Source organism: Nansenia antarctica (assembly GCF_963989245.1).
Source record: "Nansenia antarctica genome assembly, chromosome: 15".
Taxonomy (NCBI): Eukaryota; Metazoa; Chordata; class Actinopteri; order Argentiniformes; family Microstomatidae; genus Nansenia; species Nansenia antarctica.
This window is the reverse complement of record NC_137685.1, coordinates 13,825,628-13,852,562: the sequence shown is the minus strand read 5'-3', so window position 1 is coordinate 13,852,562 and position 26,935 is coordinate 13,825,628. Positions and strand designations below refer to the sequence as shown.

General features: G+C 43.0%; 1 protein-coding gene across 1 annotated transcript in view; it reads left to right on the top strand.

Moving 5' to 3' along the window:
* Nucleotides 1-24,200, top strand: part of LOC308171156 (putative RNA-binding protein Luc7-like 1) — a gene marked incomplete at both ends in the record, with an annotated part of 35,710 nt that extends 11,510 nt beyond the window's left edge. Inside the window, 6 exons of the mRNA XM_080546011.1 lie at nucleotides 12,011-12,121; nucleotides 20,593-20,736; nucleotides 22,392-22,568; nucleotides 22,759-22,853; nucleotides 23,132-23,329; nucleotides 24,107-24,200. Coding sequence (XP_080402137.1) covers nucleotides 12,011-12,121; nucleotides 20,593-20,736; nucleotides 22,392-22,568; nucleotides 22,759-22,853; nucleotides 23,132-23,329; nucleotides 24,107-24,200 — 819 coding nt within the window. The remainder of the gene's footprint in view (nucleotides 1-12,010; nucleotides 12,122-20,592; nucleotides 20,737-22,391; nucleotides 22,569-22,758; nucleotides 22,854-23,131; nucleotides 23,330-24,106) is intronic.
* Nucleotides 24,201-26,935: the final 2,735 nt, after the last annotated feature.

The following is a 26,935-nucleotide window of genomic DNA, read 5'->3' as shown; positions in this document are numbered from 1 at the left end:
CTGGCAGGTGTATGTCAGTCACAGGTGTGTGACTGGCACCTAATTGACAGGAATGATATTCTGGGGCCAGTGGTGATCCCATATCTCCAGAATCTGGGACCTAACTCCATCCTCCATGATGACAACGCTCGCCCCCACAGAGCCAGGATCATCACAGAGCACCTCCAGTATTTGGGAGTGGAGAGGGTGGAATGGCCTGCCGTGAGTCCAGACCTCAACCCAATTGAACACTTGTGGGATCAGCTTGGGCGTGCTGTACGTGCCAGAGTGACCAACGCAACCATGTTGGCTGACTTGCGGCAAATCCTAGTTGAGGAATGGGATGCCGTCCCACAGCAGTGTGTGACCAGGCTGGTGACCAGCATGAGGAGGAGGTGCCAAGCTGTTGTGACTGCGTATGGATCTTCCACACACTACTGAGGTCCCTCACAATGTAAAATTAATAAAGTGTAAAAATGGCCAATATGCAGGGGTGCACACAACTGGTGCGCATGCGTCGCCAAAATGCATGCTGCGCGGAAGATCAGCCGCATGAAGGCGCTTTTGCGCACCAACAGCTAGGTCCAAGAAGCAAGCGGCCACTAAGTAACTATTTGCCGTCCCCTCAGCCGAAGGCCCGACGAGTAATCCATCACAACAGTCGACCGACGACGACCACGGCGACTCCCCTCACGAAAACATTCGGAAAGTATCGTAACTCGTACTTTCATTCCGCGTATCGCACGGTTATCACGCCGCCACGTGAAAATTCAGTCCCGAACGACTCGTCGCTAAAAGGAAAAACAACACCAAGGGACTTCACGTTTCTTTTCTCTGAAGCTTTCAAACGTTCAGACGTTTGTTTTACAGCTTCATTATCGCACCTAGACCCCTGACCCAGGGAATATGGTTGGGAATTCTATTAGCAAAAGAAAAAAAAAGTATTTGTTGCACAATCAAAATAATGAGCTATTTAAAGTGATAGCCTACAACATCCTCTACCATGGTTGAAATTGAGGACAGTGATAACAGCAGTCAAGAGAGCAGTGATGATGATGATTAAGCTTGTAGCATAAATAAATGCTTAGGCTGTAACTTTTTGTTGAAAAGTTGATTTCAGTGTTTACAGAACAGAGCAGTGCTTAACACTAGGAGCGCCACGGGATCGCCATTCATTCCACCGCAATCAGGTGTGAAACAGCACGAGCAGATTTTAACATGGAGAAGAGTGTACTGACGGACAAGGATCGCTGGAGGGCGATGTCACACAAGGCCGTCTGCCAGGCTCTTGACACCTTTTTCCCAGAAAGGCGCAGTGATGACGTTTCACATTAGGGTTAGCTGTACGTCTGTACATGCCCCCCGGAAGCAGGGGCTGAATTTAATCCGCCAACGAAACGATAGATTGAGACTGCGGGAGCTTTACTAACGAATTAAAGTTTATTATAAAAAAATAATAGTAATAAATATTGCAATATTGTGTTTGTATACTGTGTTTGTTTGTCAATATTGTATTGTGATCATATATATGAGCTTCACAGTTATAAAGTCTGTTTATTTGTCATGACGCCGGTCACGTCAGTCACCAGTGGTGTAGTGTAGTTTTTTTCTAGTGGGTATAGCCTACTGTTATCAGGCTCATAGTTCATTTCGCCATAACAATAAATCTGCGCTGCCTGTCTAAGGTTATATATATAATCTAAATATTATATATCTAAAATATCTAAATGACATGTTATAAGGCTGATCTGTACATATAGTGCTGCATTTTGGCATATTTCATGTCGCATTTCCCTCCATTGATGGTAGCCTATATGACGCTATATATATTCATAATGGTTCAAAATTCAAGTGCTTCGTAACACAGACGGGGTGAATTGTATGAATGAAAGTCACGTCCTACACCACTGAAATAAACAAGAATAACTAGTTTCTAAAGAGAGTTCCATTCACTTGATGTAATGGATCATGCGAGGGGGAGCGTAATCTTATTCATGATGATTGCTTGCCGATCAGCAAACAAAGCATTCTACCATCCCCCCCTCACCTCCCACCAGAAAGGCTGTACTCAGCCTGGTGAGTAGTTGAGTAGGTTAGTTGTAGGCTACTCAACTCTCTCTGGAGCAAAGTAATTGAAGTAGCCTACATTTGATTATGTAATCATCAACTAATATTATATAACGAACGGATATTTATAATAGGCCTACAGTATATAATGTATTATTATTTTTTCTGAGCAGTCCCACTCATAATTTTTCATTTTATTGGACAGATCTAGTGAAGACAGACAGGAAAGGCCACCAGTATATCATGTATTGATAATGTATTATTTCACTGCCTCAGAAAGTCGTGTGAAATGACGTGCGTTGTGCATTGAATGACACTATTTATTTATTCAATATAAAACGGTATGATATGGCAGATATATAGCCTACATTGCAGTCGTCCCGCAGTTCTAGTAGATCGCCGACATCATGTTATTTGATGTAGGCTACACATTTCACGGCAAGAGAATTCCGATTTGTGGCAAACACCCAACAATTGTTCGTTCACTAAACATTATAACATGAACACAGTTTTAGCACCAGTTCCTAGCACCTAGTTTCCTAGCACCAGGGGAGTCCCCCCTCCCAAATTTCGTTGTTTGGTACCTGTACTATATCAATGACAAATAAAGACCATTCATTCATTCATTCAAACAATGACAGTTACAGTCTCGCTCAAACTGTAGCGAGATTAGGAGACTACTAATTGAGAAAAAGAAAAGAAAATACATGAAAGAAAGGAGAGAAAGAGTACAGAATGATACATCATTCAGAATGTTATTGGTTTTAATATTTCACAATCTGCCAGAATAAGCACGCTCCCTCGCACGCCCAGCCCATCATTTTTGGTGCCGCTAATGTGTGTAATGAAAAGTGTGACAATGTTGAAAGACATGATGTCATAATCAAAATATAAAACCTGGTTGGATAAAATAAGATTCTGTTGTGATTGTGTTGACATTGTTGTGATGTCAAAAGAGATCTTGGTTATGTAATGTGTAAAGTGGAGAGGAGATTGATCGGGACTGCGGGAGTTTTCATTACTAACGAATGATGGTTGATTATTATTATACAAAAATAATAGTAATAAATATTGCAATATTGTGTTATCATAGTTATGAGCTTCACAGTGATAAAGTCTGTTTATTTGTCGTGAACTTCACGCCGGCCGTAACATCAGCAGACAATCGACTGCTGTAAGCTTGTAAGCTTTGAAACCTGCTTGGCAGCTTTGAAACCCGCTTGGCTCCCTCATGAATTGGCAGCTATTGTTTGCTGATGGGAAACGATCAATAAGATTACCCTCCCCCGTGCATCAACCATTGTATCAAGTGATTGTAACTCACTTTAGAAACTAGTTCTTAGCCTACACGTTTATTTGTCAAATACATGCTCTGCATGTTTCTCTAAAATGCATAAAGTTCCTATGAGCAGAGAAGTGGGGAAATTATTAGAGCAATCTGATATGAAGCTTGAGTCAGCTGAGAACGAACTATGGAACAGATTAAATGCTATATATGGAGAGGAGATTGATTGAGACTGCGGGAGCTTTACTAATGAATGAAAGTTGATTAGCATTATTAAAAAAGAATAGTAATAAATATTGCAATACTGTGTTATCATAGTTATGAGCTTCACAAAGTCTGTTTATTTGTCGTGAACTTCACGCCGGCCGTAACATCAGCCGACAATCGACTGCTGTAAGCTTGTAAGCTTTGAAACCTGCTTGGCAGCTTTGAAACCCGCTTGGCTCCCTCATGAATTGGCAGCTATTGTTTGCTGATGGGAAACGATCAAGAAACAGTTAGAGAATAAGATTACCCTCAATATCTTATTATCAATTATCAATATACTGGTGGCCTAACATGGTCCAGTGGTCTAGCACCGTGGTCGTGCACACATATGTCGGCCCTTCTTCTCCTTACTTTCCTGTCTGTCCAATAACATGAAAACTATGAGTGGGACTGCCCCACTCAGAAAAAAACATTATACAATAACATTATATACAAAAAAAACATTATATACAATATTATAAATATCCGTTCGTTATATAATATTCGTTGATGAGTACAGGCATAATCAAACGTAGGTTACTCCAATTACTTTGCTGCAGTAGCTATGCATGCACCACACAACTTGATAGGTACATACTGTGCAGTGTATCATTCATAACTGTACATAGGCTACACATATCATAATATCTTATCACTATTGCATGGAACTTGGGTGAACCCGCTGTGAAAAACAACCCTCAGCTCCAACAAATCTGAAGGGATTGGGAGACATACTGTACAGTTTATCATTTTCAGAACTGTCTGTACATATACATATATTATGTATCACTATTGCTATATATAGCCTATATATAAACACATTATGTTACAAATATCAGTCTTATCCACTGTATCTAATTCAGCACTGAAGCCTGAAGGTTGAGCACAGTGTGTGCCCCCTTGCTACCTCTGCTGATATAAAAGAGAATTGCAGCCTTGGAGAAAAAGATGGCAGCCGAATCCCAAGGCAAATACACAGGCACACACAGAAATACTGCAAAATCACTTTATACTAACTCGATTTTGAAAATGTAAAGATGCTGGGTGGTAGAACGCACATATCTAGGAAAAGTCATGAAAGGAGGGTCCGGACATTTGATCGAGTGCAATGGTAGAATTTTTTTGTACTCACTGGTGCCCGATGACACCTCACGGCTTTCCTAGTGTTAAAGAGATGTCTGTTTATTTCAGTGTGTTTAAAGGAGTCTGACAGACTTTCATGCTTAAAGAGCAGTCATTTGATTTTGCATGTGTTTCTTCTGTTTTGCACACAATCATTTGTTTTTGTTTTTTTGTGATCAATTTTTTATTATTATTTCAGGGAGTAAAACAAGGGGAGTGGTAACATACAAATAAACAAAGGAGAAAATAGAATAACACAAATACGGTTTACCAGTACAAATACAAAATGCGCATAAACCTTTCAACCCCCCCCCCCTCCCCTTCCCTTCCCAATCTCCCTTTACCCCAATAATTCCCCACCTACCCCTCCTCCCACAAATGTCCCTCCCGCCAGATACCTCCCACCCACCCGCCCAATCACAACCCCCCCGCCACCCACCCCCCCCTATCACAGCCCCCCGCCCACCACCCCCCACCCAATCACAGCCCCCCGCCCCCCCCCCCCCCCTACAGGACCCTATGGAAGGAGCAAATCGATTAGCCTATAATAGTGTCTTGAGGATGGTTATAGTTTGGTCCCAGCATGAAACATTGTCCGAAATTGCATGATGCCTGTTGGCTATCCAGTGTTCCATGCTGGCTATGTCAATGAAGTCTAATATCCATCTCTGCGTAGTCAAGAAATGGGGTGACTTCCACCTGCAAGCTATAAGCCTTTTGGCTGCTGTAAGGCCGGCCAGCCAGATGCGTCTTTGTTTGATGTTTAGATCCAGGTTTGAACTGTCATTTAACAATAAAACTAATGGTGAGTGTGGAATGTGTTTGGACAGGATCAGGGACAATGCATCACAAACTGTCCTCCAGAAATCAGCCACTCCCGGGCATTCCCATACCATATGAAAAAAGGTGCCAACTGTATTTCGGGTGCAAAGAGTACAGTTAGGTGAAGGTATGGTCTTTATTTTATGTAGCAGATATGGAGTGAAGTATGTCCTATGAGTAAAATTGAAATGGATAACCTGGTGGTTGGGATTTCTGGAGGAAAGGGATATGTTTTGCCAAATTAATTGCCAATTTAAGTTATTGTGTGATAAAGTATCTTTCCACACTCTGTCAATGTGTAATGGTTTTAAAGAAGCCTTAACCAGGATGGAGTAAAGAGCTGAGACCTGACCCCTGGGTCTGGTGAATGCTATGTGAAATGGATGTATGTCTAATGAGCTATTCCAGGGTACCCCGTATGTGCGCATAGCTGTACGTAATTGAAGGTAGAAAAAAAAGGACGTACCCGGTAAATTAAAGTTTCTCTGAATGTCTTGGAATGAGCGGAGACCCTCAGCCCCAAATAAATCTGAGAATGTGTGAACTCCCTTGTCACTCCACTGGGGAAATGAGATTGGACGGCCTCCCAACTGGAGAATTGAATTTTTAAATATAGGCGAATGGAGGTACCATTTGGTTGAGATTTTGCAGAGCTTTTCTGCGCATCGCCAAACTGAGATTAATTCAGTGATGATGGAGCCGAATTTCAATTTGGACTGTTTAATAGAAATGTTACAGTATATTACATCTTGTAATCTATGAGGATGGACAATGTTTTCCTCTAAGGGGCGCCAAGAAACACGAGCAGCCGGATCAAACCATGTGGAGAGAGGACGCAGCACAAAGGACCAATAATACCATTCGAAGTTTGGTAGCCCCAATCCCCCTTCATTTTTTAGCCTCTGGAGGGTTGAGAATTTGAGTCTGGGCTTCTTCCCCCTCCATATAAAATGAGAAGAGATAGAGTGTAGTTTCTTCCAATAACCACTTGGTGGGGCTAGAGAGAGCATGGAACTAAAAAAGTTTATTCGTGGAAGAATATTCATTTTAATAACTGAGATACGGGAATGAAATGTGAGGGGTGAAGTTTTCCACCTTTGTAGATCAGAATCTACCTCCTTCAGCACATTCTTATAATTAATTGATACTGTGTTTGAAATTGAGGGGTAGATAGTGATACCTAGATATTTAATATTCTGGACCACTGGGATGTTCACTGAGATATCTAACTGTCTAGCTGAGGCATTCAATGGCAATAGAGCTGATTTTCCCCAGTTAATTTTGTAACCTGAAATTCGGCTAAAATTATTAAAGATGTTTAGAAGGTGAGGGAGTGACTGAGGGATATTCTGAATAAAAAGAAGGATATCATCAGCATACAGAGATATGTGATGTTTGGTGTTCTGGACCGTAATAGGATCATGGGTGACTGACTGGCGAACGGCCTGGGCCACAGGTTCCAGAGATAGGGCAAACAGCAAAGGAGAGAGAGGGCAACCCTGGCGCGAGCTGCGGGATACTGGGAACTGTTTAGAGCATGTGTTCCCTGTCAGAACCATTGCTGTCGGGTTAGAATATAGTAGTTTTATCATATCCACATAATGATCTCCAAAGCCCATATAGCGTAAAACCGCCCATAAAAAGTGCCACTCGAGACGATCAAAGGCTTTCTCAGCATCAAGTGAGAGAATAGCATTTGCTGAATCAGTAATATTCGAAGAGTCAATAATATGGAGAAGGCGGCGAACATTGTCTGAGGCAAGGCGATTTTTAATGAAGCCTGTTTGGTCCTCATGCACTAAGGTAGTCATAAATGGTTCCAGTCGAGAGGCTAGAACTTTGGCGTACAGTTTAGTATCTGTATTTAAAATTGACAAGGGGCGATAGCTTCCGCAGTCAGTAGGGTCCTTCCCCTTTTTCAAGAGCAAAGAGATTATAGCTATATTGTTGTTTTTGGAGAAGGAGCCATTTTTGATTGCAGAATGAATCATTCCCAATAGCAAGGGGCCAACTTGGGGCCAAAAGGCCAGATACAATTCAGGTGGTAGACCGTCTAACCCTGGTGACTTGCCTTTATTCATGCATGAAAGAGCTTTGTATAGTTCAGATAGCGTAATAGGAGAATCTAAATCAAGGGAGTCATTTTGGGAAAGTTGGGGGAGCTGTAAGGGGTTCAAGAAAGAACCAACAGCTTGATCATTATAATCAATCTCAGAAGTATATAGAGCCGAGTAGAATGCCCAGAAGTTATTGTTAACCTCTGTTGGATCAGTGCACAAAGTACCTGTAGAACTTTTAATTGAAGAGATGTTTGCTAGTTGTTCATTGGTTTTAAGTTTTGAGGCTAGTAAATGGCTTGGCTGTGCGCTGTGCAAGTAATGGTTTTGTCTAGTTCTATGAATGAGGAAATCCGCTCTATGTCTGAGAAGATGGTTAAGATCTTTAAATAACACTTCTCTCTCAAGAACTAGCTCAGGGGTAACATGCGGAGTCATTGTGATCTCCAGTTCAGCAATTTTCTTTTCTAAGTCTTGAATATGTTTTAATCTGGATTTGTGTAGATTAGAGGCAAAACCAATAGTTTTATCCCTAATGAACCCCTTCACCGCATCCCAGAGAATACCAGGATCATCCACAGATGGCTTATTAATTACAATAAACTCATCAAGTTGTTCCTTCATTTCCTTTAGGAATGATTCATTCTGCAAAAGGGTGGAGTTAAAGCGCCAGCGAGGAGCCCTTTTAGGCTTCAAGGAGATCGCTACTCTGCCAAAGACCGCCCTGTGGTCAGAGAGAGACATAGGAAGTAAATTAAAATCTGATGTCTTATCATACAGATGTTTGGATATAAAAATATAATCTATGCGAGAGAATGATCTGTGTCGAGAGGAGAAACAAGTGAATTCTTTCACGGAGGGGTTAGAAGAACGCCAGACATCTACCACAGCACAGTCACTAGCCCATTTCCTTAGTGCAGAGGACGCCAGGTGTTGCTCTCTCCCCTCGTTAACCCCAGTTCTGTCCATCGTGTGTAGCCATACAGCATTAAAGTCACCCCCTATTATTAAACCAAAATCAGATAGATCAAACATCAATTTAGTTAAGTAGTCATAAAAGCCAATATCAAAGGAATTTGGTGCATATACTGAAACAAAGGCCAGTTTCTTATCATTTACCATCATTTTTATATAGCTTACTCTGCCCTCAGAGTCTTTCCCAGATCCTAGATCTTTAAACTGAAAACTGCGCTTGGCAACGATCACTACTCCCCTTTTTTTTTTGGTATTTGAGGAGGAGGCAATTACATGGTAATATTTATTCTGTAATCTACTAACATCTTTTTCCAATAGGTGAGATTCCTGAAAGAAGGCCACATCTATCTTTTTTCTCTGTAGGAAGTCTAAGGTACTTGTGCGTTTATGAGGGATATTTAGGCCCCGCCCATTCCAAGACAGAAGTGTAATGTTAGTCATAGCTATCTTGGTAAAAGAAAAAGGTGAAAGATACTAACCGAAGAGCTCCAACCATAGGATCCTGTCCCTCCCCCCCAACCCCCCCATAAGCCCCATGATCATAGCCCACCCACCCCTTGCCCCCTAATCCCAATCGGCACCCCTCTTCCCCAACCCCCCCAAAAAATAAATGGACAAAAAGGTCCATCCAGAGCCCACCCAACCTCCCCCCTCCCCCCAAAAAAAGTGACAGTGAAGAAAAGATAGTCAGATACCCCTCCCTCTCCCTTGTAGCTATTCCTTGTTTGAGTAATTACCATATATAATAAAAAATTATGATAATACAGAATTAGAAACCAAAGAAAAAAAGAAATAATTTTCAAGTATCATTTGGGGTTATAAAGCCATCAACAATGAAATTATATATTTATTCAGTTCTATTATAAAAAAACAATAATTGTGTTCAAGCTACCTATAATGTCATACGTAAATTGGGACACCCCATATGTTCAAAATACTCAAATAAGCAAGGTTGTGTGGAACAGGCAAACTTAAAACATTAGGCTATTATACCGCTATTCAATCTGATTAGTCAGCAACCTATCATAGAGTTCAGATTGCGAAATGTGTCGCACACAGTCAGCCACCATACAGCTGGATCAGCATTTACAGTAAATAGAAAGCAAAAATAATAACTATAGTGGTTTTACAGCGATGTCAGCCGGATTTACACTCATTGAGTTGCTACACGATAGAAATAAACAAAGAGAGTCATTGGAGTGACGTCCTCCGTGAGTAACGCTCCACCAGGAAGTAAACAAGTCCAGCATGTCATCTTCAACAGTTATCGTTTGAAAAACAAAGTCTAGAGCGAGCTCTTGTTAAGAGCCTTACCCCGATCAGGAATTGTCCTCAAGTGAAGAAAGGAACTTCTCTGCCTCTGATAGTTCGTGGAATAGATGGTGTTCAGAGTTGTGGATGAGCTTGATGACCGCGGGGTACAGCAAGAATGCCTCACAGCGCAGTCCCCGAGCCCGGTGCATGACCGGATAACAGGGACGTCTGAGTTTAGAAGTGTACTCGCTGTAATCCGCTGCAAAACGGATGGTGCGCCCGGCGATCTCCACGGGAGTTTTCCTTGATTCTTGGAGGATGCGGTCTCTGTCTGTGAAGCGAAGGAATTTAATGATCAAGGACCTGGGATGTGGTGAAGACGCTCGAGGAGACCCGGTGCGGTGAACTCGCATGATCTCCAGCGGCTTGTCAGCCAGGGAGGGGAACCATATTGGGAAGTTGGCAGTGAGGTAGGACATTGCATTCCCCGATTCTTCTCCCTCCTTTAGATTGATCATTCGAAGGTTGTCCCTTCTGCTCCTATCCTCGAAGGATGCCAGTTTGGACTCGAGCTGAGCTAGTGATCTGCTGTGTTGAGAGGTAGTGACCTCGGATTCCTTTACCCGCTCATGTAGCTTGGAGGTGATAGTGCGTTGTACACTAATCTCCTTCTCGTGTTTAGTCAGGGTTGCCTCCATGGATCCCAGCTGGGTCTCCAGCCGGTCGAATCGGTCATTGGAGTTTTTCTCTGCTATATTAAAATAGCGTTTAAGTGTAGCCTCGAGAGAGGCCACTGTGAGAGCGCTCTCTGAGGTCTCGTCGCCGTCCATCGGCACAGCCAATGCATCTTTGCCTTTGCGCGTACGGCTAGCCATTGTGGACAGGACCAAACAGGCCAATAAACATTCAACTGAAGTAGCACAGCATCAGATTTCGTAGCACGAATACAAATGTTTGCCTAGCTAAATTGAAGGGAGAGTAACCGCGAGGCTTCTACTCCGCCATCTTGTTCACGTCACGTCTCTGTCCACAATCATTTGTTTGTTCATCTTTATTTATGAATAAATGTCGTTTTGCTAATATAAGTTATCCATGTATCCCTTTTTCATCCATCCTGTGGGACGGGTCGTGACTCGCGAGCTCGGGGAGCACCAAGCAGCATCCCTAGGTGCTCCTCTGAGCACTGGCCCCCAAAAATTATGTGCACCCCTGCCAATATGTGTTGTTTTTTCCTTATTACTGTGGGAGAGTGCAATCATCCAATCCACCAAGCAACTCAAAACGAGAGTGAATACCAACAGAAGAATATAGGGGATTTTGGCTAATATTTTTGGGCCGCTACCCACACGTTTAGCTGTGTTGCTCATTCCACGAATGCATGATCCTTACAAGTTGTATCTCGTTGTAAAGGTGACTAATCAGGCTTTCCAACGATATAAAATACAATACCAATTGGTATTATTAAAGGGGAGGAATAATCAACCAAAAAAGCGTTTCCGAACTTTTTTTGAGGGGTTTATTTAAAATTGTCTGGAAATGCAGAATATTGAGTGGCATGTGGCAGCCATGTTTTTCATCAGATCATGTTGGAATTTGGTAAACATCTGTCATACTACTGTCTTGAGGCTCACCACGTTTCACATACATTTGCATAAATATGGGTAACCTCATTTGCATATGTCATTAATTATGGTGCTGATTAATTAGCATGTAGCATTTTCACATGGGAACTTTTCGTTCTCAAACTAGGAAAAGGGACCAGTACATGCTTCTTATCTTTTCAATCCAAATAGGGTTTTTTGTTCGGCTTGAGGAAGCAGATCTGCCAGTTTTGGTGTCTACCACAAACGGTTCAAAAGTTAAAAAATTCAACGTGTTGTTATAGCGCCCCCTTCTGGAATCACGGTGTCAAAGTTGTTGTGAGGGTGTGGCCAGGGGTCCTCTACGTGTCAATATTTGTGAGTCAATTACAATAGGGTTAGGGCTTGCATGGGCTTGCTCCCTAATTACAATAAGGTTTTGCCCTACATGGGTTTGGGCCTAATTACATTCCAATCGATTGGGCAAAATTAAATTATCAATGGTGGAGGACGTATTTGTTAGGAAATTCAAACTGAATTTTGCCGCAGTGGCCAGAGGTGACAGATTTCTAACAAACGTTTTAAACCATCTGCATCTAACTGTTTGTATCGGCCGTCCTCAGGCAGTGGATCACATAGAATCCTTCATCTCGGACTGTGACAGGCGAACAGAACTGGCCAAGAAGCGGCTTGTTGAAACTCAAGAGGAGATCAGTGCAGAGGTGGCTGAGAAGGTGAGAGGACTGGACGTCTGTGTGGGTGTGTGTGTGTTTGGGAGGGCTTGTGTTCATGTGTGGGGGTGTGTGTTTGGGAGGGCTTGTGTTCATGTGTGGGTGTGGGTGTTTGGGAGTGCTTGTGTTCATGTGTGACTGTATTTATTGGGAAGTACATGTCAAATCAAATCAAATTTTATTTGTATAGCGCATTTCTTACCAGATGCAACTCAATGCGCTTCACACAATGAACATTTTCAGTCAATCAGTCAATCAATCAATCAATACTGACAGAGCCGCGAGCAGGCAAAAGTAAAAACCTGTACACTATGTAGCAAGGAAAATTCCCTTGCAGCCCTCTACACATAGAGCGACTACTAGCCAGTTTGCCTACCAGCACCCAGCGGTGGGCCCCCACACCCTCCCCCCGGGGAGCCCCCGCCGCCCCACACACCCAGCCCGCCCCACCACCAGCACACCCGGCCCAGCCAAGCAAGCACAGACCAAAGAGGCCCCGCACAAGGACGGCCAAGCAGGTGCCCCGGCGGCGGAACAGACCAGGCACACGGGGCAGCCGGGGGCCCCCAAGGGGAGGCCAAGGACCACCGGCACAAAGCAAGCAAGCAAGGGCGAAAAACCTGTACACCATGTATCCAGGAAAAGTTCCTTGCATATTATCGGCGTACACACTGTCCATAAATTTAGTGTTATATTTGCATCGTTCTGCATCCAGCATGGGCACAGGTCCTGCCAAAAGAGAATCTTAAGCACAGTTATGATGCAACAACACAATAAAGATGACAGCAATACAACCTGATGGTGGTCCTGGTACACCCTTGTACCGGTTCCAGTACTGCTCTAGGTGCTACTGGGAGTACTTCTCAACAACTTTGTCTCTGACTTGTTTGGAGAGTTCCTTGGTCTTCATGGCAGTGTTTGGTTGGTGGTGCCTCTTGCTTAGGTGTTGCAGCCTCTGGGGCCTTTCAGAAAAGGTGTGTATATAATGACAGATCATGTGACACTTAGATTGCATACAAGTGGACTTCATTTCACTAATTATGTGACTTCTGAAGGTAATTGGTTGCACCAGAAGTTTTTAGGGGCTTCATAACAAAGGGGGTGAATACATATGCACATGCCAATTTTCAGTTCTTTATTTTTTTAAATTCTTTTTTAATATATATTTCTCATTTCATTTAAAAACTAACACTATTTTGTGCAGATTCATCAAATAAAATTCTGATTAAAAAAATGTTTAAATTACAGGTTGTAATGTAATAAAATAGGTAAAAAGCCAAGGGGGGTGAATACTTTTGCAAGGCACTGTATGCTAAAAGCTGATCCTCCAAATCTCTTTGTCCTACCCTTTGGCACTATTAAAAGTTCCGTGCCACTAGACCTTAGGGGTCTAGCTGGTGTGTATCTTATGAGCATGTCCACCATGTAATTGGGTGCATCGCAGTGGAGTGATTTATAGACATGTGAAAAAGTTATGATTACGCATGAAAACCAGTCTTTTCCAACATATTTAAACATATGAACATTTGATTTTCATTTTAATAATATTGAGAGATGGACGTGATAGAACTTTTTAAATTAGATATAAGTGTTGTCAATCGATTACAATTTTTAATCAAGTTAATCACAATAATATTCTGAAATTAATCTGATTAATCGTATTTACTTGTATTTTTTTGGGGGGGGGGAGATAAAACAAAAACATGTGTGGTGTTGGAATAAAGAAATGCATGACAAACTGGTTAGAGGAATCAGTTTTTTTTTTTTTTTTACTTTATTATAACATAGTTTAACTTAGTTTTGATTATTTCTGAATAAGATTAGAATCTCTTAATTTGTAAAAGTAAAAAAGTCTCAAGCTATGCAGTCAGAATTGCACTTAACTGCCAAACCTCAGACTGCATTGATACACTGTACTGATAATACTATAATGTATTATGTCTGATAATACTATAATGATTCCTGCATACACTACAATGGGGAAAAGTGCTCCCATCACCACTAAGACTGTCAGAACCTGGCCAGAAGGGTCCGCTCCACTGCAGATCTGCCTAAATGACACCCTATGGCAGGAATATGAGCATGAGGACCTGGAACAGTACATGTCGTCGGTTCTGAACCACATAGTGAACTGCACCAACTCAGTCACCGTGGACAAACGGGTCCGGGTCTACCCCAACACGAAGCCATGGATGACTGGGAAGGTCCAAAAACTGATCAACGAGAGGGACAACGCCTTCTTCGCAGGGAAGAGCACACCGCTGTACAGCTCCACCAGGGCCAACCTAAAGCGCGGCATCAAAGCGGCCAAGGCAGAGCACAGAGAGAAGATTGAGGAATGCCTCCTGAGCAACGACTCCAGGCGGATGTGGCAGGGGGTTCAGCAGATGACAAACTTCAGAGCCAACAGGCTCACAGCCGCAGAGGACGACCCCCTGCTGGCGGGAAAGCTGAACACCTTCTACGCCCGGTTCGACGAGGGGCGAACGGAGGTAACCGCAACACAAACACCACTCTCTCCAGCTCTCAGCAGCCTCACCCTCACAGAGCATGAGGTGAGACGCGTACTGAAGGCGGTGGACCCCAGGAAAGCCTCGGGGCCGGATGGCGTCCTGGGACGGGTGCTGAGAGACTGCGCCGACCAGCTGGCCGGGGTTTTCACCAACATCTTTAACCAGTCCCTGTCCCAGGCCACCGTCCCACCCTGCCTGAAAACCTCAACTATCATCCCAGTCCCGAAGAAAAGCACGGTGAGCTGCCTAAACGACTACCGCCCGGTGGCACTCACACCAATCATCATGAAGTGCTTCGAGAAACTAGTCCGGGCCCACATACTCACACGCCTCCCGCCCAACCTGGATCCATACCAGTTCGCCTACAGAGCCCACAGGTCCACAGAGGACGCCATAGCGACGACTCTCCACGCCACTCTATCCCACCTGGAGAGGGGAAACAGCTACGCGAGACTGCTCTTCGTGGACTTCAGCTCCGCCTTCAACACCATCCTTCCAGACAGGCTAGTGACCAAACTACTAGACCTGGGTCTATCACACTCTATATGTGCGTGGATCAAAAACTTCCTGACCGACCGCCCCCAGAGGGTGCGGGTGGGCCCCCACAGCCCTCAGCCTCAGCACTGGGTCCCCCCAGGGCTGCGTGCTAAGCCCCATCCTCTACAACCTCTACACCCACGACTTCACCCCCGTCCACCCCAGCAACTACATCGTAAAGTTTGCAGACGACACCACCGTGGTGGGATGTATCTCGGGGGGGGACGAGGCGGCGTACAGGGATGAGGTAGAGCAACTGAGCAAGCTGTGCAAGGTTAACAACCTGCTGCTAAACAAGTCAAAGACCCAGGAATTCATCGTAGACTTCAGGAGGAAAAAGTCTGAGATCCAGAACCACGCATGCGCAGTCAACAGCACCAATTACAGAATACTAAATACCGGCGAGACTAATTAACTAGTTAGCCTTCCAATTTCTACTATTTACTATATAATACTAAAGAATGGGTATATATAATGAGTGGGGAAGCTGGACCAAGTAAAAAACCAATAACGTACAACTTCCATCTAGAATGGGAGGGGGACTTTTTTACACGATGTGATATTGGAAGTGCGTCTGTCTGATCTGCAGATCTATGATGGCTGTTTCTCTATGATGGCTGTTTGGAAGAAGGGAAATGTGGCAAAAGAGTGAAAACGTACGGCTGCAACGATAGCTTCTTATCGCGTCAGTCACGTTCTTGTTAAACACAAGAAGAAAACAAAGACGGCGAAATTGTGAAAAAAGCGTTTCTCGAGGCTGCAGATTGCCTTTTCGATGACAGATCCACAGTGGCTGATGACACCTTGCAGCCTGCCTACACCTTGCAACCAGCTCCTACAGCCCTGACTTCTAGAAACTAGCTGCCTCCTCCCAGTGCCAGGTCTCCCACTAAGGTAGAGAAATGCATTTATTTCCTCCTTTCAAACTAGGGAACTACCTGTTTTGTATCTGGTTTACTTTTCTGTTTGTTGGGTCAGTAGTTGGCTATGGTACTGCAGACTGGCTGTCAGTGTGTGAGTGAGAGAAAGTGACTGTGTGTGTGTGTGTGTGTGTGTGTGTGTGTGTGTGTGTGTGTGTGTGTGTGTTCAGCCATACAGAACTATTACGATACAAAGTGTCAAAACAACCGGTCAGGTGACGACCTCCCACCACCGCCTTGGCATGGGGAGGTGACGTCACCCAATCCACCTTTCCTCCCTGACACCTCACACTTCACCGCCCAGGAGGTGGAGTGTGTTTTGCACAGCCTTCCCAACAACAAGGCCAGTGGCTCAGATGGGGTGACATACGAGGCACTGAAATCCACACAGTCTTGTCAGACATTAACAACTGTTTTTAATGTCTGTTTGGAGAATAAGCGAGTTCCAGATTCATGGAAAGGAGCATTGATACATCGCATCCCAAAGAAAGGCAATATCCCTGAAGATCCAACAACATGGAGGGACATCTCTCTTCTCCCTACCATCTATAAGGTGTTCATGAAGTGCATACTGGCCCGAGTCCTGCCCTGGTTGGAGGATGCTAACATCTTGTCCACCAAACAGAAGGCTTACATCAGCAGGATGGGTATGGATGAGCATGTGTTCTGCCTTAAGACAGGGATAGATGACTTTAAACATCAGTCATGTAAACTCTTTACAGTCTTTCTTGATTTTAGAGATGCTTTTGGGACATTAGCTCACAATATAATGATTAGATCACTGGAAGAGATACAGCTACCCCAGCTATTCATTGACATTGTGAGAGATGTGTACCGAAGCTCCACCATCCAAGTAATCTGTGGGAAGCAGCTCACTCGCCCAACACCACTTCAGACAGGCATTAAAACTGGCTGTCCATGGAGCGCGGTTAATTTCATAATTGCCATCAACCAGTGGATTAAGTGGCTGTGTCAGTGTGCCCCTGAGGGTGTCATCTCCCCCAACCCAGTGCAGGGCTACGCAGATGATGTTGTCCTGGCCTCCAGGGAAGAGAGCGTCATCAAGAACATGCTCTGCAGGACGGATCGTTTTCTGGAATGGTCTGGCCTGGAGGTCAAAGCCAGCAAATGTGCTGTCCTGTATGAGAGGCGGAGTGGGGGGAACAGGTGGTACCACTCAAAAACAGACACACCCCCTGTGTTCTCTTTAGCAACACAGCCCATTCATGTAAATTCTCTTCATGAGACATACCCATATCTTGGACATAAAATTAACATCGCAGGAGAGTGGAAGGAGCAAGTCAATAACATCCTGACTGAGTTCACTTCCAGGCTGGACTTGATAGACAGTTGTCCTCTGCCACTAACTATGAAGTTAGAAGCCATCAGGCAGGTGGCCCTGTCCAAAGTTCAGCACCTCTTCTCCAATGTCCACATCCCCCAGAAAGTGCTGTGTGAAATGAACAACAAGACTGTGAGCGTAGTGCGCAGGTGGCTTGGACTCAATTCACACAGCACCCGTGACATCATCTTTCATCCCCAATGGGAGGGAGGGCTAGGGGTCCCCAATGTAGAATGGATCTACACCAGCATGAGAATTTCCCATCTTCTCAGGATGCTTAACAACGACGACAAGGACGTCAGGGAGCTGGCCCGCTCCTCCATGTTCCTGGACCTGAGGAGAAGGAAGGTCCCAGTTGCCAGGGGGGCGGAGCCCCACTTCCTTGGGTTCAAGAGGAAACCCAGCGGAAAATTGGACACTCATTCCGCTGGTTTTGGAGTCTGGTCTGATTGGCCAGACCTGAATGACCTCTGTGTCCGAGCCGGGGTGTCCCTGGAGTGGGTGCGGTCTGACTCTGAGACTGTTCGGGTCTCAGAGAACTGTATATCTGACCCTCTCACACAGGTCAGGGCAACAGCCTCCTTTGCTGGACAGAGCCACCAGCTAACATCTAGAGGGGCCAGACGGACTCTCATGGACCTTCATCAACATCAACAACAACAACACTGGGCATGTCTTCCCACAGCTGATCACTCTGTTTCCCATTCTTTTCTAAAAAACACTGCGATGAGGACATTGTCATATTCACAACCAAGGCCAGATTACAAGTCCTTCCTACCAGACTCAACCTCTCTATTTGGTTTCCCTCCACTCAGGTTCCTCATTGCTTGCACCACACCACAGAACAGGTTACAGAAACACTTTCACATATCTTGAATGGCTGTTATGTTTACAAAGGAATGTATATAGCACGTCATGACAGAATTGTGAGCCTAATAGTAAAGGACATATCACTCCACTTCCCAGTTACAGTGAAAATGTATACACATGCTTGTGTCAATGCATCCATGTTCAATTTCTGTAATGACCAATGTCACTTTTCACAGTTGTCTGCTAACACACCAGATGTTGTTGTTGTTGTTAATGAAGAGTCCAGAGAGGTGTCTGTATTAGAGGTAGCATGCACCTTTGATATAAGCCTAGAGGAAGCCTTCATGACTAAGGTCATGAAATACCAGCAGCTTGTAGACACCATCTCAGAGCTAGGCTATAGGTGTACGCTATTAGTCTTTATATTTGGCAGTCTTGGACATGTGCACAGATTGGTTGTCAGAGGACTACGTCTACTGGGAATGTCCAAGGGAGAAGCAAAAAGGCTCAGCAAGTATTGCTCTGTCTCTGCGATTATTGGCAGCCGCCAAATATGGCGGAGACGGTGTTACTTGTACCCGTGAGTCTTGTCCTGTTGTATGTGAAAGACATTGTCCATGTCTGTTTGTGAATGCATCCCATCTGTGCCTTCAGTATTTGTGTCCCTGTATACTTGTTTCTATGTGGACAGAAATAAATGATTAAAATGTGTGTGTGTGTGTGTGAGTGAGAATAGCAAAGAGGGAGGGTTTGTGATGGTCTTCTCCTGTGTGGCTGTGTGACAGAGAGAGAGAAAGTGTATTGTACTATGCAGGCTGGGAACTGTGTGTGTGTGTGTGTGTGTGTGTGTGTGTGTGTGTGTGTGTGTGTTTGTAGTACGTGCGTGTACGTTTGCGATGTTTAAACTAGACTGGTAGATCTTGGCAGACTGGCTACTTGAAAAGTAGATCTTGGTTCAAAAAAGTGTGGGCACCCCTGCCTTATACCATACCACCATACCAGAACATCACAGCAGGAACAACCTATCTCAAAAAAGCGATCGTAATAAACCAGTCCGGAAAGGGCTCTGTCGCTTAGCCTACCAATAATCTAACCTGGAGAAATCAGCTACGAATGTCCCCTCCCCTCGCAGGTTCATTACAGTATATTACATAAATGTATTACTGTTAAGTGTTGTTGTGGATGTTATCCCTAGTGCCATTCTGAGGTTAGCATTGCGATGTGTTCGTCTTAACGTTTACAAACTAAAATATACGATCACTTTTTGTGATATGTTGCTCCTCTGATGTCCTGGAAACGAACACATAAGCACTCCGAACAGCTGTCAGCGTCTTTTGTTGCTATAGGAAACCACTACTCTGCTTGCGATTGATCAGCTGTCAGCAGTGTTATTACGGGTACGTTCGTAAATGCATGAACGGTCAGTTCGCTCGGACAAAACCAGTCAGTGTTTTCAGTCAGAGCACCCATCTCTGAGCGGTCCCAGAGCGCAGAGCTCTGAACTTTGGAACTTTGTTATGTTTTGATATGAGAAATTCGAACTAAGTGGTCAGTTTATGAAAATAATACCATAGAATACTAAATAAAATATTAAAATAATAGCCCCCTAGCGTTTGCCGCCATATTGTGACACCCCCCCCCCCAAAGTCCAATCAAAAATGAATAAATATTAGCATCATAAAACAGCAATTTGTCGAAATGCAACACCAGCACACTTAAAAAACAAACTATGTTAGTTGTAATATACCGTTTTGTAGCCTACTGTTTGTTCTGCACCGGACATGTGTGAAATCGCTGCTGTGTTATTGTTGTTCTGTGATATAACACAGAATATTAGTCAACATTAATATTCAGGGAAGAAAATAAGCCTACTTTTTTTTGATGGGGGGGGCGGTAAGAGACCTGAATAATGGACAGGGGGGTGCTGGCCCAAAAAAGGTTGAGAACTGGTCTAGGGTATCCTAACTTTTTCCTTGGTAGGAATTGGCATCTTTGTTAATTTCTTTGTTAAATAAATGATAACAGAACTACATTGTTTTTGGTTCAATTACATCACCGTTATCTATAGATATTGTTTGAAATAAGATCAAATATGTCCACATTTCTTAAAAAAATAACCAAATATTTCATGGGGTGTCCTAATTTCTTCACATGACTTTGTGTGAATGAACCTTATTATGATCTTGTCTTATTTTATTTGGATCCGTTTCATGTTGTTTGTGCGTGTCCACACAGGCAGAGAAGGTTTCATGTTGTTTGTGCGTGTCCACACAGGCAGAGAAGGTTTCATGTTGTTTGTGTGCGTCCACACAGGCAGAGAAGGTTTCATGTTGTTTGTGTGCGTCCACACAGGCAGAGAAGGTGCATGAGCTCAACGAGGACATTGGGAAGCTGCTGGCGAACGCGGAGCAGCTGGGTGCAGAAGGCAACGTGGACGAGGCTCAGACGGTGCTACAGGAAGTGGAGAAAGTGCGCAACAGGAAGAGAGATGCTGAGGTACCCAAAAGGCAGAAACACATTATAACATGTCATAAAAAATTACTTTATCAGACAATATGATCTCTGTATTGCAGGCTTACAGTTTCAAAAGGTTTCTACTCAAGCCACAACATAGTTTTGCTCTCAACATATGTGACATTGGATTCGGCCAGGGCTACAGCACATTAATCCAGGCCAGTGGTAACCATGGCAACCATGGCAAATCATCATTGACCAAAAGAGCCAGGTCGTGGCGGCGTTCCCTCTGCCTTGCCCCAGCAAAACAGACAACCTGTCATATATGCTTACATTTACCACTCAGCTTAACATCTATTATGAAGCAGAAAATATACCCAGTGTAGTGACGTTAATTTGAAACACAGAGGGGACAGAGATGCTGTATATCCCAATAAGGAAGAGGAGAAGGTGGTGATATCTTTTGAATACTTTAAAAAGAAAGAATTATGTGCAAAATCCAACCTTTTGATACAGTGTTGCCTATTGAACAGATTTATACATTTGAGTATGTTTTTGGTAGACCAACCGTATGCTATTTTCATTGTTTTCAACCACCTCCTGCTACCCCACAGTTGGGGAAACGATCCTGTAGGTTGTCATTCGTCATTCATATCATAATACTGTCAAATACCTGATAATCTTTATATATCTCTATAACTCTCTATATATAACCTGGTAAATACCTCATAGTAATTGTTTGATTTCAGAGGTGGAGAACCAAAAGAAGACAAATGCTTCGGTGTCCCATTACTTACGCAGGGCACTATTTTATCGCTGGGATGCTCAAAGTTTCAAGTAGTACTATGCTATAGAAATGCATTGGAGTCATTTGGAGTAGTAAAAGGCTAAAATGGAATTAATCTTGATTCTTAAACAATATTGTCTCGTCTCTTAACACAGGATATATTTAGGAGCCTGTTTTAGTTTATCTTTCAACGCCCCGTCACAGGGTTGTTTGGAACTTCAACCTGAATTTCACTTCGGTGTCAGATATCCAACAGGCTTACGCACAGCTCATTGAAGTGGTATTCATTCTGAAATTGTGTCAAACTATTATTATTGCACTCGAATGGACTCATTTTAGGCTTTTTGTTGAAGTTGTCGAGGGACATTTTGCATTTGAGCTCATTTAGGAGCAAAGAAGGTGGAGAAAATGGATGAGAAAACGTATTCCCCCCCTCTCTCTGTTTCTCTTTCTCTTTGAATGAATGAATCTTATTTTTATTTAAAATAATAAAATAACAAATAACTAATATGAAGACTACAGACCTATCACTGTTCGAAAGGGAGTAGGATGAGGCCTAAGCTTATCATGTCCTACCCCTATCCGTCACTCTCAAGTGAGAACAATAATACTTACATTATATAATCCAGTTAATTAATTCATAAATTACAGTATCAACAGTACTAGTAATTTTTCATTCTTAATATTGAAACAACACAAAATAAATAAATAAACATAATTTGCCATTCTTAATACTGAAACAACACAAAATAAATAAATAACATCCGTCAGTATCCGCAATGTAATACAAAAGAAAAAGACAAAGAAAACCACAGCTTAGTATCCAGATGATTAACAACCTTCCCTTTCCTCATTTTGGTAGTTAATAAAAATCATTTCTTTAAACCTTTTTTAAATATCTTTCTGTCAGGCTGAGTACAGGAACTCGATGCCTGCCTCCAGTTTTCAGCAGCAGAAGCTGCGTGTGTGTGAGGTGTGCTCGGCCTACCTGGGGCTCCATGACAACGACCGACGCCTGGCCGACCACTTTGGAGGGAAGCTCCACCTTGGATTCATTCAGATCAGAGAGAAGTTGGAACAGCTCAAGGTGTGTTAGTTTGTATTAACGGTGTAACTGGGTGTGTGAAGCAGACCTGGGTGTCTCAACGTACCTGGTCACAACAAGGTCTGGTGTGAATATGTTTATGTTCTTTTTCCAAAAGCTGTGATTTTCTATATTTGGTATTGAAATGTTCTGAGGATTTAAAAATATATATATATATATATAATATGTTCAGAAAACAGTTTTGGCGAAGCAAGAGAAAAGAAACCAGGATCGGCTGAAGAGGAGGGAGGAGAGGGAGAGGGAAGAGAAGATGAGGAAAAGGAAAGTATATTTCAGCAAAAATTAATCAGCAAAGGACATTGCATAACATACACTTAATAAAAATGATTTTAAATGTTTAAGATCCAAAATCTAACATCATCAAAAATCCTTATCAGTCAAAATATCTACTAGCAAATGCAGTGCTTCCATTAATAATGGCTATTAGCTTTTTTCATTATTGTGCTAAAATATTTTAGTCTAACCCTGGCTCCAGGGTTAAAAAGGCATGTTCCAAAAAAGCGTCTGTGTTGTTGACCGTCCTCTCCCCCATGGTCCCCCATCAGGTCTCGCTCTGGAGAACGCAGGAGGCGCCGTTCCCAGTCGCCCTCCCGCGAGAGGTGCCGCTCCCGTTCTCGCTCCCGGGATCGCGAGAGGGAAAGGGAGAGGGAGCGGGAGCGAAAGAAGAGCAGCCGCTCCTCTAGCAAGAGCCACCAGCACAGCCGGGAACGCAGCAGAGAGCAGGAGAGTCGCTCCAAACACAGGTATCAGTGTGTATACCCTCTCCTTAAGATGGTTGAGTTCTAGTCAGTGGTCACACTGCTCAAATGAGTCAACGGCTTGTGTGTGTCACGTCGTCTCCATTGCATCAATTACATCAGATTGATTATCATGATTGATTATCATGTTCAACACTTTCGCCTCCGTCGGTATGCAAAGAAAAAGGGTCATGTCTGCCTCCTGACGGATTAACACTTTATTATGTTTGGAAAAACTGAGTGATTTCTAAGGTGCTCTGCATTCCTTGTTCAAACAAAAACGATTAGCAACAGCAGCAAAATTATTAGCAACAGCAGCTAAACGAATAACAACAACAGCTAAACGATTAGCAACAGCAGCTAAACGATTAGCAACAGCAGCTAAACGATTAGCAACAACAGCTAAACGATTAGCAACAACAGCTAAACGATTAGCAACAGCAGCTAAACGATTAGCAACAACAGCTAAACGATTAGCAACAGCTAACAGCTAAACGCCTGAAGAGAAGTTTGGTGAAGAGCTAATCTCGGAACCCAGAATCTAATCTTGCAAAGCTAGACACAGCTACTACTTAGCCCACACAATAAAAACATCTTAACACCTCAAAGCAGATCCTGCTCTCCTCAATCGTAGCTATCACACCCACAACAGACACCCCCGACACGAGCATGGCTACATCCCAATAACAGTTTGAAAGGAAGTCGACGGTTGCACTAAAAACTCAATTTCTTTCTCTCCCCCGCTTCCTGCTCTCTCCACGCCGCTCCCTCGCTCCGCCCCAGCTCCTCTCGGGAGAGGTCCTCATCGTCCTCCGACTGGCGGAACAGAAGATCAGGGCCTCGTCGCTCAGAGGACAGGGAGAGGGGAGAGGCCTAACCACGCTTCCCAGCTTAAAAGGAGGGTGCTAGAATGTTCTTTTTGCCCCACTCAAATTGACCTGTGTTTTAAGCCTGTTGAGATGCTCTTGTGGGTATGTCACATCATAAAGCTCCATATTCATAACTTGAGCTTCATCCACATCACACATCTGGACACTGACCCACCACCTGCTGCTAATTCAGGATGCATCAGTGAGAATTTGATCATGTTTTGGCTTACATAATAATATTTGATCCGTATGCTATTTTATTAGGAATATGTTGTGCAAGCAGGGGAATGGCAATGGATATACCATTCTTTGCAAGAAGGAAGGATGGGAGGGATTTTCATAGGTCCTATGCGGTAGGGTAGCGGTAGGCACAACCTTCAGGATAATGTTAGCTTCAGGATGTGTTGCTATAGTCATTTATCTGTCTAAAAGGTGAACAGTCTTTGTGACATGGGTTATCCTGAGTTGTGGCTGAATGTTGACCAAAGTTAGTCCACTACCTAACTCCCTTATCCTGCCTAGTGAAACACCACTTTGATCCCATATTTTTCTTCATTCAATCCGAAATAATGAAAAAGAAAGTTCTGTTCCACGCGTATGTAGTCACATCACCACAAGGGAACTCCATGTCAAAGTCTGCAAGCAATGATTTCTTTTTGGTTTGTACATTTATACACTGTCATGTATTTAAAGTGTAAAATGTAGTGGTTTTATTATGTAACTGACCTGAAATGAATAAAATAACAGTACAGATCAACTGATTGGATATCGGATCACTTATGCTGTGTGTCTTTGGGGTTATTTGCTGTCCATCAGGGTTCCCACAGCTATCGAAACAATTATTTTTAAATCACTTGTCAAGGTTGCCCCTCAATCCAAATCAAGGACACTGAATCACTTGGCTGGGTCACAGTTTCAGCCCAGATACATTTACATGATTCAATCTAAGTCAGAGGAATTTTAGGTTTTAGTTTTGTGGTCCTCTGTAGCTCAGTCGGTAGAGCATGGCGCTAACAACACTTAGGTTGTGGGTTAGATTCCTGCTGGGAATCATTTAATATACAGAAAAATGTATGCACTCACTTCAATGCATGTCGCTTTGGATAAAAGCGTCAGCTAAATGGCATATATTCTATATTATATGAATAATATGTACATAGGAAATCTGGCTATTGTCCTGTATAAATGCATTTACAAACAGTGTTTTGTCAGGTCTGATATTAATTAATTCAGATTAGCCATTTGGAATCTCAGATAAGAAGCAGACCCACACAAAGGGCTCATCATCGATCAAGCAAAAGAACTGCATGTGCAGTAGGGCTGTCGATGTCCATTTCAAATATCTACAAATACATGTCAAACTGTTGTGCAGTGTTATGCCTGTTACGTACAGAAGAGGACAACGTAACTGGAAAGTGTAAACACTTTCTCAGCAGTATAATGTGTTCTCTTCAGCAGTAACATTTGGTGGCAGATAATTTATTGTCCTCAATGAGGAAAATTAGGTTCACATTTAACAGGAGGAAGTTGTCATCACCATTGAGAATGTTGGTAGGCAAAGAAATCATGAAACATTTCTTGTTCAATATTGCAGCAGCTGTACTGTCGCTGCTCAGGACAGTAGCTTTATTTCATAGTTATTATTTCAGCGTTTGTGTACACAGGCTAATCCTTATCTCCTCATATTGTATTATTATTATTATTGTATTGCATGTAAACTCATGAATTGACAACAATCTAACAAGTTGTATTGAGGCTTCTTGATTCAATTCAGGTGATTCTTAATAAGAAAAAATCGTCCTTCTTCTAGCACGATGACTGCCAATGGCCCCTGGCCTGAGCATAGTTTAGTTTAGTTGATTTATTTAGCACATGATTTTTTAAAAACTGCAAGGACGGAACGAAGCCCTTCAGGCTTGTACATAGTTCCACTCCCGTCAATAGCCAAGGTTCAATATACCACAAAGAACACTTAATACATGTAAATGAGACAAGAGAAACACTTAATACATGTAAATGAGACGAGAAAACACAAACAAAATCAGGTCCATGCAGAAAAACGGTAGGATAGCACAAAACTGAAAAAGATACAAGGATAGGCTTGCTCAGAACACTTCAAGAAAAGAAAGACAAAAATAAGAGCAATAAACAGGAAAGAAAAGAAAAACAATCTGTTAAGAATATTACGCAGGACCAACATGAAATGAACGGCTCATGACGAAATTAAATAATCTTTCAGTTGCTTTCTCAAACCGACCGAGATGTTAATCTCAGTGGCAAACTCAAGGTGTTCCAGATTTTTGGACCTCTAAAACAAATGTTGAATTGGTGGCTAGATGTTCGACAGAAAGGTAAGTGGAGATGATTACTGTGCCTTGTTGGATATGAGTGAATGTCTAATGAAAAAATAAAGAAACTATGGCAGGTAGAAGGATAGCTATAGGGTATAACTATAAGGATACTGCATAGATTACTGTTTCCTGCAATCACTGGTGGATAGATGATTCACTTACTGAGTCAAATGTATTTGTTGTAAGTCGCTTTGGAATAAGACGTCTGTTAAATGCCTAAAATATAAATGTAATGAAGATGGAAAGTGTGGAGCAAGAGTATGTTCGGTTGTCAGGATTGGATCTTTTGCAATAACCGTTATTTTGTAATAAATTGCATTGTAATAAATGAACAATCCCTTGTGCTGTGCACTGGAAGCAGAACTGGCTTTGGCCATAGGGATAGAATACAT